Source organism: Chiloscyllium punctatum, chromosome 14, assembly GCF_047496795.1.
Source record: "Chiloscyllium punctatum isolate Juve2018m chromosome 14, sChiPun1.3, whole genome shotgun sequence".
NCBI lineage: Eukaryota > Metazoa > Chordata > Chondrichthyes > Orectolobiformes > Hemiscylliidae > Chiloscyllium > Chiloscyllium punctatum.
This window is the reverse complement of record NC_092752.1, coordinates 41,423,651-41,437,762: the sequence shown is the minus strand read 5'-3', so window position 1 is coordinate 41,437,762 and position 14,112 is coordinate 41,423,651. Positions and strand designations below refer to the sequence as shown.

Genomic DNA, 14,112 nt, shown 5'->3' with positions numbered 1-14,112 from the left:
AGTAGCATGCACAATGCTTTGTTCCACGGACATAGATGTGTACTCCTTGGTTTCTTTTCTATAACTGGCAATCAGGGTCACCATCTTAGTTCAGCCAGGCAAAGGCAGCAATCCTTCCAACTCCACTTTTTTGCTCTTTGGGTTTCCAAAAGAGGGTATGGTAGATTAGGCTAGGAGCTTTCAAATTTTCATGCTGTCTTGTCAGCAGTTAAATTTATCTCTTAAAATACTGTTCAAAAAAGAACTTCAATTCTGATTCCACCCTGATAGACTGAATGTTTTCCGAGGCCTCCGCTACTATTCAACAACTGCCATTTGGTCGAACATAAGGTCCCTTCCACATTTGCTGGAACCAAATCCCAGGTACTGAGCTCATTAATAGCCAATTTCTATGTGTTTAAACACAGTGCTGCTCTTGGGATCGCAGTTCTGTTGGAACCCTTTTAATCAAGACTCAGCCTGCAATTAGCCTCCAGGCAAAGCCTCAAAGCCTGTTTGATCTGATCTTTCCTTTTTACCACACAAGTCATTCTCCGCTAACCATTCCCAGTTCACAGCTCAAAACCAAACTCAATAAGAAAACAAGTAAAAATAATTTTAAAAATCAGTGGAGGTTTTCACATCAGTGAACACAAAAAATCTAAGGGTGCCTTGTGAAACAGTGATAATGTTCTGCCCACTCCAGAGGTGTGCAATGACATGTCTGACGAGGTTAATTAAAAATATTTGCCAAAATATCTTTTTGAAATATCTAGAGATCTGTTTCACCCCTTTTTTACCCAAAATTTATTTAAAACACTGCTCTGTCCTCTTAAGAAATATTGAGATTTAGAGCATTTGATCTCTTGTTTGCTACAGTTGCATTCTGTTGTACCATCCAATATGTTTCTACAACCAGGTCTACAATGCCATGAGGAACAGAGGGTAAAAGTTTCTCGAGGTGGCTATTATATATTTTTTAAATGTTTCAATATCTGACTGTAGGGACCTGTGCACCACATGTTGCCACTTTAAAGTTCATGTATGATACAGAAAATGTCCAAGAATATACTAACAATTGAAGGTCCAGAAAGTTTGGGACTCCTTTTGTTTGCTGACAATGGAAGATCACTATTTTTTTAAAAATTATACTGTTTTGTGCCCATTTTGGCACTCAGATTGTCATGTGTCTATGCCATTTCTACTTTCTTTTTGCCCTTCCCCTAGGACAATTAAAGTAATGCAGGCTAACCCAAATATGCAGCTACCTGCTCTATTGTGCAGTAAAAGATTGCCACAACAATCATTGGCTGTCAAGTGCAGATATTAACTTATATGGACTGCCATAAAGGTACACTGCAGAATGGACAATTAGGGAGGATGCTGTGGAGTGACACATCAGGAAACCCTTCTTGTGCAGAGCCATCGCCAGTTTGCAGCAACTAAAATGTGTTTGATTGCTGCTGCTGTCATTTGCCTCCTGGTTTCATATGGTGTATCATTTTCTGTCAAATTTCCCTGATGTTTTCTTAATTCCTTTGTATTGGTATGTATTGGCAAAAGCTTTTAATGCATTGAGTGTCATTTGCTCAAGCCTAATCTGGCAACATTAATACCAATTTTTAACTATTTAGACTGATTTGGGCCATTAGACAAAAGTTAGCCTCTGTCTCTACGTTTAAGAAATAAATCTGGTAACCGTTGATTTTATCTGCCAATTCTAGAGCATCTATATTGTTGAAGATTATATTTTTGTAAGTACAAGCATCGCAGTCATAAATGGTACTATAAATCAAATTCAGTGATAAAAATGAAAAATTGTGAATTGAAACATAAGTCATGTATCCAGCCATGTGATATTGATTCTTCATTTTCAGTTATCAACTAGACAAATTTAGTTCTCAGTAAGAAAGAGTAAGCTTCACCTATGAAGATCTTTATGCTAGTAAATAGTTAGCTATGACTTGCCCACTTTTAGAATTAAATTGGCTTTTAGGATTTTCTCATTAACCAATTATAGCTCCAAAATAAAAAATAGAATGCAGGTCACTCGTATGAACTTATATGGCACAGCTTTGATATTTAATGCACATTTAGTATGAATGACACAAAAAAGCTATCCTGTTTTTCAGATAATGGAAGTCAATGGACAAAACTTTGAGAATATTCAGCTGCCTAAAGCTTTGGAAATTCTTAGGAACAATACTCATTTGTCTATCACTGTGAAAACAAATTTGTTTGGTAGGTCTTTTATACAGTGAAAATTTCATAGATCCAATATACATGATTTGTTTTTTTTTAACATATGTTTGCATACTAGATGTACTTCTCAGAAACATAAAAGAAAGATGGGTGACTGAAGTAATTAATCAAGTGACATTCTGCATTATTCCAGATAATGTGAATAAAAAATTATTTTCATGGTCTGTCCGAAATGTACTGTCCCAGGCTGGATGGATGACTTGTTTCCTTTAGTTTTGTTCTATGAGATGTCGAAATTGAGTTTTTTTTTTGTCCAATATTTATTTCTTATATTTAGGTTGATGAATATTTTTAATATTTATCAACTCCTCTTGAATCATTTCTGCTCTCAAACCAAAGCTTTTTTAGCAAAATGTGTTGCATTTAAAAAGGACCTAAGGGGCAGCTTTTTCCACACAGAGGGTGGTGCGTGCATGAAATGAGCTGCCAGAGGAAATGGTGGAGGCTGGTACAATTACATTTAAAAGGCATCTGGGTAGGTGTGTGAATAGGAAGGGTTTAGAGGGATATTGGCCAAGTGCTGGCAAATGGTACTCAATTAGGTTATGATATTTGATCGGCATGAACGAGTTGGACTGAAGGATCTGTTTCCATGCTGTACATCTTCATGACTCTAAGACACTCTGAGCAGTTCCACTTCAATTGCTGTGTTGTGATTCATCAATAACAAATGACGTCAAGATTGTTGAGCAGTTTTGAGTTTGGCAGTCCTGATGAAACATCGATTTCCCTTCTCTGATGCTGCTTGATCTGCTGTATTTTTTCCAGCTCCACTGTTTAACCACTCTGACTCTCTAGCATCTGCAGTCTTCACTATCTCCTCTTTCTCTAAGTCTACACCACAAAACTATTCATTACTGATGATATTTCGGTTAACTTTTTAATGCATTCTAGAGAAGTTGCTGGAAATAGTAATCTGTGTTGTTTAACTACACTTGAGAAGGAAAATGGTGGTGAGCTATCTTGTTAATTGTAGATTAATCATGTTTATTTGGATGCAACAGGAATGAGCATTGGGGGTTTACTAGGGACTTAAAGCTATGATATTTGGTTTTGGAGGTGCATGTTTATGCTGTATAACTCTGTGCAGTATAACTCTATAAATAATGTGCTTATAGAAGTGGGAATGGATTGGCCTCAGTTCCCTTATTTACTCGTGGAGAGACATATACAAAGCCATATGTTACCAAAAGGTATTCCTTCCATGTCGTGTATGATAAACATTAAACTCAGCAAGTGAGGTTACAACTTTGCTTCAGATATCTCAAGTATGAAACCTACAAAAAGTATCAGAGGATGCTGTCAGGTTCTTGTTGTAAGTCTTCTATTAGTGCATGACTTTAGCAGTTGAAAGAATGGATAAGGACAAAAGTAGTAAAGACAAAGGATTATGTAGACGAAGGATTATGTAGACAAAATCATGGATAAATTCCTAGGGACCAAACGTGCAACATGAATGATGTATGTGACTGATAATGGAGGGTAACTTCCTAATAATAAGTTTAAAAATGAATGAAAACGTGAATCTCACCAACAGGCTCAGATTGATGAAATTCCGCAGAAAAGTTCAGCTGTTCAATCAGACTGCAAATTGCCTGCCATCTTGGCAAAGGCAGTTTATGCTTAGAAATCACTACAGGTGGAGGGTATAGTATCGGACTATGAAGTAAGTCTCAGGGTACAATGGTTAGCTGAGACTTTTTCTGCATGTTTTGCAGGTAGGGAAATGGACAGTGCTAATAAAACGTTGTATAGTTCCAGCTGAGAAAGAGAAGTTTGGTAGAGAGACAGGTAGCATTGAGGAGGTGGTGAGGCTGCAGAAGGAGAGTGAGCAAAGAAGTGGCAGATGGAATACAGTGTGGGAAAGTGTGAGGTCATGCACTTTGGTAGGAAGAATAGAAGCATAGATTGTTTTCCAAATGGGGTGAAAATTCAGAAGTCTGGGGTCAAAGAGACTTGGGAGATCTAGTCCAGGATTCTCTCAAGGTAAACTTGCAGGTTAAGCCTATAGTCAGGAAGGTAAATGCATTGATGGCATTTATTTTGAGGTCTTGAATATAAAAGCAGGGATGTTCTTCTGAGGTTCTATAACTCTCTGGTCAGACCACATTTGGAGTATTGTGCCCAGGTTTGGACCCCATAATCTCAGGAAGGATGTACTGGCCCTGGAGCATGTTCGAAGGAAGTTCTTGAGAATGGTTCCAGGAATGAAAAGTTTAACATATGAGGAACGTTTGAGGACTCTGAGTTTATACTTAATGGAGTTTAGAAGGATAGGGTAGGGCATCTAATTGAAACATAAAGAATGGCCTGGACAGAGTAGATGTTGGGAAGATGTTTCCATTGGTAGGAGAGACTAGGACCCGAGGGCATAGCGTTAGAGTAAAGGGAAGACCTTACAGAACAGAGATGAGTAGAAAGTTCTTCAGCCAGAGAGTGGTGAATCTATGGAATTCATTGTCATAGAAGGCTGTGGAGGCCAGGTCATTGAGTATATTTAAGACTGAGATAGATAGGTTATTGAGTATCATGGGGATTAAGGGTTACAGGGAGAAAGCAGGAAAATGGGGTTGAGAAATTTACCAGCCATGGTTGAATGGCAGAGCAGACTTGATGGGCTGAATGGCCTAATTTCTGCTCTATGTCTTATGGTCTAAGTCTCTGTGATGCCTGGATATCAGTGCCAGTGCATGGTGTAGCCTCAGTGAAAGGGGAACTTGTGGCCCCATTCACTTTTCTCTGACCTCAATCAAGGTTGTCAACCTACAATTTGGGAATCAGTGCTTTATGCCGAGTGCAACATTATGGAGAATAATTAATTACTGTTATAGTCCTCCTTTATCAAAAAGTCAAAGAATTGACTAGTGATCAGAAAACTCTGACTAAAGTTTATACCTCTCCCACAGTATTTAAAGAACTTCTGTCGAGGCTCGCAGAAGAAAAGAGAAATGGTGCTCCACACTTACCAAAAATTGGTGACAAGAAAGGAAGCCGTTACTCCATTCCTGACCTGGCAGTAGATGTTGAACAAGTGATTGGTTTAGATAAAGCAAGTAAGAAAGCAAAGGCAAACACAGTGACTGGACGAAATAAACTGAAGAAAATATTGGGCAAAACTAGAATCAGCATTCTTCCACAAAAACCTTACAAGTAAGTGGAGGCCTTTACTTGTAAATTTCATTGAAAATTTTTTCAGAAATATGTTTGACAATAAGGTAAGGCAACATAATGACAATACTAAAACAATCTGTTCCACAAGTTAGTAAACAATAGATCGCATAAGTTGCTGGAAAGAGACACATTGTTGAAGGTTTTCATCTTGTACTCATCACAATAAACATAATAATGCCAAATTATTCTGCAGGAGAAAGGAGTGCTGATTGACTGGCAAGTTGATTCTGATTAGCTGCATTATTACCATGGAGAAAAAAAGGAAAATTATAGGCTCCCTAAACTCCGGGGTAATCCAGAAAAGGACAGATCTTGAACATATTCGTTTTGTTTTCAGTGAATGGGCACCTGCTTATTAATCTAAGTGTAAATGTGTCATTTTTGAGCTTCTTTGATTATTATAAGTTGGTGAGTTGTGTAATCGTTCAGCAAGTGCTACCCAATTGCAAAATCATATCAAACAGCAATCATTATGTTTTAGATTTTACAAGCACTGACTGGTCGGTACAATCTATACGCAGCTTATTACGAACAACATGCAGTTTGGTTTGACCAGCCATTCAGTGGAAAGTATAACTTATATTCCTGGCAAAACATCGCCTTTTAAAATTCATACATTATGTTGCTCAGTTGCGTGGTAGGCAGAACATCTCTTTGGACTGATAATGACATCCATTTCTGAGCGGTACCATTCACATAACTCCTTTGTTCCTTTATAATAGGCAGAGTACAAACTGTACTCATCCAATCTAAGCTTGCAATATTCAAAGCAAAAAAATCTGCTGTTAAATGTGATTCAATACAGGCCAACCAGTTGCAGAGGTGGTACAGGACTACACATTCAGGAGTGCCTGAAGCTTCCACTGTCCTGGAAGTTCTCAACATTGACTCAAATTCCTTGTAATCTCATGGCATTAAAGTAATCAAGAGAAATGAAAGACAAAAGAAATCTGTTACTGATTACTTAGAGCGGAAGAATCAGGACTCCTCCACTTGAACACCACATGGAAGAAGCAACAAGCATAGTAAGAGAATGGAATATACTCCAGTTAGGGGACCTCAGTGTCCATCACACAGCTTGGTTGATTATTTCACTGCAGTTAAGTTCCCTTTGAAGTTGATTCAGTTAATGTTGTTTTCATTTAGCATGGTTAACAATATAGTAACGATTTATTCATTTAATGTTGTAAATTTCAGTTTAGCATTGCTCGGATGACTGCCTGACTTCAAGATGTTATTTCTAATTCCATGCTCGGAGTCCTCTAGCCGTCCTCCTGTTGCATCTCCTACCCTCAGTCCCATTTCATTCCCCTCTCACCACACCTTGACAGCTCAAGCTCCCACGTCCTCTTCTTATCTTAGAATTTCCAAAGTGTGTTATTGTTCTGATTTTCATTTTAAATATGCATGTTGTTTCTTTATTTTTCTATTTTGTAACAAAACATTTTTGAGAGGTGCAATTAGACCTTAGTGTCTTTATATACCACTTGCTGAAAGTAAGCATACAGGCGTTGAAGAAGCAAATAGCACATTGGCTTTCATAGTGAGAAGATTTGAGTACAGAAGAAATATAATTGTACAGGACCTTGATGAGAATATTCTACACAGTTTTGGTCTCAGTATCTGATGAAGAATGTTCTGGCTATGGAGGGAGTGCAACTGAGATAGTAGAGCATATAAAGAAAGTCTGGATTAGTTTGGACTATATTCACTGAAGTTTAGGAGATTTCATAGAAACCTATAAAATTCTCACAGGATATACAAGATAAATGCAGATGGTTGTTCCCAATGACACAGGAGCCCAGAACCATGGGTCATGATCTAAGGAGCCAGGATAAACCACGAGGACTAATATGAGGAAAAATCCCTCCGAATCTGATATTCCCATTATGACTGCATATTGAAGTACCCCATAATTATTACATGTCTTTCTTATCTCCCGATTTATTTTCTGACCAACACCCTGACTGGAAGGCTTGTACATAACTCCCTTCAGAGTCTTTGTTTTCCATTCTGGTTCCTCAACTCTACCCTCACGGTTTACACTTTCCAATTGTATACCATGTCTTGCTATCTATTTAATTTCCTTTCTTACTCACAAGGCAGCTACGCCCTCTTTGCCTACCTGCCTGTCTTTTCAACAGGACACAATCCTTGGATATTTAGTTTCTAGCCCTGATTCCCTTGCTGCCACGTCTGTGTGATACTGCCAACATTGTACCCACCAGTTTCGATCTGCATTACAGCTCATTGGCATTGTTCCATATACTGTGTGCATTTAAGTGCAACACCCTTGGCCTTCATTGACTGCTTCCTGCTCTTTGATGTCCCCTTGTCATAGCGTCATAGAGATGTACGGCATAGAAACAGACCCTTCGGTCCAACTCCTCCATGCCGACCAGATATCCTAACTAATCCCATTTGCCAGCATTTGGCCCATATCCCTATAAAGCCTTCCTTAAGCCCTCTTTATATCTTTTCCCTCTCATCCTATACCTATTTCCTGAGCCTTTCTGTCCTCTCTGTCCCATTACATTTTCTGGAAACTTTACTAAATTCTGCTGACCCCTAACCCTTTAACTTTGTCCATAATTTTCCATATAACTGAACCCATCCATCACCTCCACTATGCTGTTGTTATCACAGAGACACGGTTGAAAGAGAGACAGGATTGGCAGCTTAACATTCCGAGGTATTGATGTTTCAGATGAGATAGAAGAGGAAGGAGGAGGTGGGAGAGTCACTTCACTGGTTAGGGAGCAAATCATAGCTGTGTTCAGGGAGGACAATGTGGAGGGATCTTGGAGCAAGGCATTATGGGTATAGCTCAGGACTAAGAAGCGTGCAATCACAATGCTGGAATTGTATTACAGACCTCCCAGTGGGAGATGGAAGAAGAGATATGTAGTCAGATTGTAGCAAGATGTTGTGGTGGGTGATTTTAACTTCACACCCCATATTGAGTGGGGCTTCCTTAGTACTGGGGGTTTGGATGGGCAATAATTTTTTAGGTGTGTCTGGGAGGGTATTTAAAACAGTATGTATCTAGTCCAGTGAAGGAGGGGGTTATACTGGAAACAAAAACAGAAGTTGCTAGAAAAGCTCTGCAAACCTGGCAGCATCTTTGAAGAGAAACCAAGGTTAACATTTCAGGTCCAATGACCGTTCCTTAGAACTGATGGAAAATGTTAGTTTATGTGCAGATGATGGGGTGGGGAAAGGGGGGGTAAAGAGACTATGATAAATAGAGATGGAGCCTTCAGAGAGAGAAGAACAGTTGGACAGACAAAGGAGTCGATAACAAGCTGGCTGGGTGGGTGAACAGCTGTCAATGGAGACTGCTACTAGCTAACAATGAGGCCATACTGGACCTGGTACAGAGAAACCTCAAGCATCTGAACATAGATTATCTGAAAAAGATTGCAAGGTCTGGATGCTTGGTGAAACTCTGTTATCCTGAATGTTTGATTATCCGAACAAAATACTCCCTGCCCATGTAGTTCGGATAATTGAGGTTCCTCGGTATTGGGAAATGAGCCTGACCAGATGATCGAAGTTTCAGTGGGGATACATTTTGGGATTAGTGACCATAATTCTGTAATTAATTTTTGGATACTTCTGGATAAGGACAAGAGTGGACCTTGGATGAAAGTGTTAAATTGGGGGAAGTCCAACTATAACCGAATTACGCAGAATCTGAGAACGTGAATTAGGATCGGCTGTTTGAGGATAAATCCACAGCTAACATGTTGGAGTCTTTTAAAGATGAGTTGATTAGAGGACAGGACAGGCATATTCCTCTTAAAATGAAGGACAAGAATTGCAGGATTTGGAACCTTGGATGACGGGAAATTATCAGCTTAGTCAGAAACAAAAGGAAGCATACAAAAGGAAGGTATAGGTAACTAAAAATAGATGAAGTACTCAAATAGAGAAAGTTGAAAGGAGCTTAAATGGAGTATTAGGAGGGCTGAAGGAGACCTTGAAGTCTCTATGGCCAGTATCCAAGACACTTCATACATTTATTTGGAGCAAGAAGGTAGTTCGGGAAAGAGTAGGCCCATGCAAGGATAAAGGAGGCAGGTTAGCAGGCTATGCTTGGAGCCAGAGGAAATGATTGAGTACTTTATATCAGCATTTACCAAAGAGAGTTCATGACGGATGTTGACGTTAGGGAAAGGTACTTGAATACTCTCGGCAGATCAACATACTGAAGAGGAAGTGTGTTGGGTGCCTTGAAATGCATTAAGGTAGACATGCCCTCAGGGCCATGTGGGAGGGAAGGGAGAAAATAGCTGTGGCCTAACAGATGTCTTTTTACTCTCTTTGGCCTCGTGACGTTCCAGAGGATTGGAGAATAACCAATGTCGTTTCTGTGTTTAAGAAAGGAAACTGAGATAACCCAGGCAATTCAGGCCAGTCAGCCTGATATCAGTGATGGGGAAGCTGTTGGAGAAGATACCAAGAGATAGGATTTATTCATACTTGGAAGCAAATGGACTTACTAGTGATAGGCAGCATGAGTTTTTGCAGGGAAAGTCATGTTTTTGAGGAACGTGACAAGAATGATTGATGAGGGAAAGGCAGTGGATATTGTCTACGTGGACTTTAGTAATGCATTTGATAAGGTACCTCATGATAGGCTGGTGCAAAAGGTAGGGTCTCATGGGATTCAGGGTATGCTGGCTAGATAGATACAGATCTGGCTTGGTCATAAAAGACAGAGTAGCTGTGGAAGGGAGCTTTTTGGAATAGAGATCAGTAACTAGTGGTGTTCTATAGGGATTAGTGCTGGGATTTTTGCTGTTTGTAATATATACAAATGATTTGGAGGAAAATGTAAGTAATCTGATGAATAAGTTTGCAGATAACACCAAAATTGGTGCACTTGCAGATAGTGAAGAGAATTGTCAAAGGATACACAGGATATAGATTGCAGATTTGGGCAGAGAAATGGCAGATTGAGTTTAATCTGGAAAAATAGGAGGTGATGGAAATTCATTGCATTGGGGCAGCACGGTGGCTCAGTGGTTTGGCCTGGGACCCAGGTTCAATTCCCACCTCGGGCAACTGTCTGTATGGAGTTTGCACATTCTCCCTGTGTCCATGTGGGTTTCCTCCCACAATCCAAAGATGTGCAGGTCAGGTGAATTGGCCATGCTAAATTTGGGGCGGCTCAGTGGCTAGCACTGTTGCCTCGCAGCGCCAGAGGCAGCCTTGGGTGACTGTCTCCATGGAGTTTGCACATTCTCCCTGTGTCTGTGTGGGTTCCCTCCGGATGTTCCGGTTTCCTCCCAAAGCCCAAAGATGTGCGGGTTAGGTGAATTGGTCATGCTAAATTGCCAATAGTGATAGGTGCATTAGCAGGGAATAGGTGAATGGGTCAGGGTGGGTTACTCTTCAGAGGGTTGGTGTGGATTTGTTGAGCCGAAGGGCCTGTTTCCGCACTGTAGGGAATCTAATCTGATCTAATAAATTGCCCATAGTGTTAGGTGAATATAGTATAGGAGATTGGGTCTGGGTGGGTTACTCTTCAGAGGGTTGGGGGTGTGGATTTGTTGGGCCAAAGGGCCTGTTTCCACACTGTAGGGAATCTATCTATCTATCATGTTGATGGATGTAATCTGCAGCGTAACTCCAGGAGGAACTCTTCAGTCATAGGGAGGACACGATTGAGAATCGTTATAATGTCCCTTTCCTTTTAGTGGGCAGCAGGGAAACTCCTCTCTGTTAATGCAATTGGCCTGATCTTCTTTCCTTAAGATGGGCATAGTTATAGTGTCTTGGAGATCCCAGCTTGCTTTCCTTCTTGCAGGTGAGGTAGATTTGAGCATGTATTTATGCCAAAGTACTTCTCAGTATTCCATTCACGCCATCAGTTTTTGTTGGTTCTCAGTTGTTGGGATCTTCTTTTCAACCTAATATCAGGTTGGTGTTCTAGCGAAAAGGATCTCCTATCAGGTAGATTAAGTAAGTCAAAATTAGTAAGTGTTCAGGGATAACAGGATGTGACCATAAGTGAGGCAAGTAGGGGGATTCTGAGTTCAGGAGTGCACGAGCCTCAGCCCTTGACCTTGTCTAACAGGTATGAGATTCTTGCTCCCTGTGTGGCTGAGGGAAAGGGCTGTGGACAGGATGAGCCAGCTGACCACAGCACCATGGTGCAGAGGGCAATTTGAGAGTGGGGAGCAAAAAGACAAGTAGTTGTTATAGGGGATTCTATAATCGGGGGGCAGATAGTATTCTATGCAAGCCAGAAAGGGAGTCCTGCATGGTATGTTGCCTGCCCAGTGCCAGTGTGCAGGACATCTGTGACCGGCTTGAAAGGAGACTGGAGGGGAGGTGGACGATCCAGTTATTGTGGTCCACATTGGGACTAACAGCATAGGCAAGGCTGGGGTGGAGGACCTATTTGGGGATTATCTAGCACTAGGAAGGAAATTGAAGTACAGGTCCTCAAGGATCAAAATCTCTGGATTACTGCCCAAGCCACATACCAAATGGCAAAGGGATAAGAAAATTAGGGAAGTAAACATGCAGCAAAGAGATTGCTGTGGGAAAGAAGGATTCCATTTCATGTGGTATTGGCATCAGTTTTGGGACCGGGGGATCTGTACTGTTGGGATGGTCTCCCTCAAACCAATCTGGAACCAGTGATCTAGCGAAAAGGGTAAATAGGGTGGTCAGTAGGACTTTAAACTTCTGAGTCGGGGAAGGGAAAGCTAAAGTGACAGGGAGTATGGAGTTGAATGGAAAGATAAGCAGCAGAATAGCATGTGTGCAAGTGGGTTTAAGCTCAAGAATGCAGCAAAAAGGAAGGATAACTTAGGGCATCAATGATTTCCAATATCTCTCATAATGATAAAGTTAGCATTTAAGGCACTTTACCTGAATGTTCGTAATTTATCTATTTGTTATAAATACTAACGACACAACTCATTGTGAATGATTATGATGTGGTAGGCATCACAGAGACATAGTTGCAGGGGGTACAGGACTGGCAGTTTAACATCCAAGGATTTACAACTTATCGAAAAGAAGGAGGTGGGCAGAGGGGGTGGGGTTGCCTTGTTAGTTAAGAACGAAATTAAATCTATGGCACTGAATGACATAGGTCAGATGATGTGGAGTCTGTGTGGGTGGAGTTGAGGAACAAGGCAAAAAAACTATAATGGGAGTTATGTACAGACCTCCCAACAGTGGTCAGGACCAGGGGCGCAAGATGTACCAGGAAATAGATAGGGCATGTCAGAAAAGTAATGTCACTGTGATCATGGGGGGCTTCAATATGCACACAGACTGGGTGAATAATGTTGCTGGTAGATCCAAAGATAGGATGGTTTTTTGGAACAGCTTATGATGGAGCCCACAAGGAAGCAGGCTATTCTGGACATAGTGCTGTGTAATGAGCCAGACTTTATAAAAGATCTCAAAGTAAGGGAATACTTGGGAGGCAGTGATCATAATATGGTCGAGTTCAGTCTGCAGTTTGAAAGAGAGAATGCAAAATCGAATGTAATGGTTTTACAGTTAAACAAAGGTAATTACAAGGGCATGAGAGAGGTATTGACGAAAATCGACTGGAAGCAGAGCCTAGTGGGGAAGACAGTAGAGCAACAATGGCAGGAATTTCTGGGTGTAATTGAGGACACAGTACAGAGGTTTATCCCAAAGAAAAGAAAGATTATTGGGGGGGTGGGGGTGGAGCGGAGCGGAAGGTGTAGAGAGGAGGATTAGACAGCCATGGCTGACAAAGGAAGTCAGGAAATGTATCAAAGAAAAAGAGAGAGCCTATTAAAGTGGCCAAGAGCACTGGGAAATCAGAAGATTGGGAACACTACAAAAATAAACAAGATAGCAAAGAGAGAAATAAGGAAGGAGAGGATCAAATATGAAGGTAAGCTGGTCAGTAATATTGAAACGATAGTAAAAGTTTCTTTCAATTCATAAGAAAGAAATGAGAGGCAGAAGTAGAAATTGGTCCGCTCCAAATTGATGCAGAGAGATGAGGAAAAAGCTGAAGAACTTAATAAGTACTTTATGTCGTTCTTCACAGTGGAAGACATGAGTAATATCCCAACAACAGAGGAGAGTCAGGAGGCAGAGTTGAGTATGGTAGCCATTATAAAAGAGCAAGTGCTAGAAAAGCTAAAGGTCTAAGAATTGATAAATCTCCCAGCCCCGACGGGCTACATCCGAGAGTTCTGAGAGGAATGGCTGAGGAAGTGGTGGAGGCATTGGTTGTGATCTTTCAAAAGTCACTGGAGTCAGGGAAAGTCCCAGATGATTGAAAAATTGCTGTTGTAACCCCCTTGTTCAAGAAAGGATCAAGACAAAAGATGGAAAATTACAGGCTGGTTAGTCTAACCTCGGTTGTAGGTAAAATTATAGAATCCATCATTAAGGATGAGATTTCTAAATTCTTGGAAGTGCAGGGTCGCATTAAAACAAGTCAGCATGGATTTAGTAAGGAGTCGTGCCTGACGAACCTGTTAGAATTCTTTGAAGAGGTAACAAGTAGGTTAGACCAAGGAAGCCCAGTGGATGTTATCTATCTATACTTCCAAAAGGCCTTTGATAAGATGCCTCACAGGAGGCTGCTGAGCAAGGTGAGGGGCCATGGTGTTTGAGGTGAGCTACTGGCATGGATTGAGGATTGGCTGACTGACAGAAGGCAGAGAGTTGGAATAAAAGGTTCTT

At 40.8% G+C, this 14,112-nt stretch overlaps 1 protein-coding gene across 10 annotated transcripts in view; it reads left to right on the top strand.

Annotated features, from left to right (window-relative positions):
* The window catches only part of rapgef2b (Rap guanine nucleotide exchange factor 2b), a 389,412-nt gene that overhangs the window by 290,282 nt on the left and 85,018 nt on the right, over positions 1 to 14,112 (top strand). For all 10 annotated transcript variants that reach the window (XM_072584246.1, XM_072584244.1, XM_072584245.1 and 7 more), the window contains 2 exons: positions 2,112 to 2,220; positions 5,148 to 5,391. In XM_072584246.1, coding sequence (XP_072440347.1) covers positions 2,112 to 2,220; positions 5,148 to 5,391 — 353 coding nt within the window. The remainder of the gene's footprint in view (positions 1 to 2,111; positions 2,221 to 5,147; positions 5,392 to 14,112) is intronic.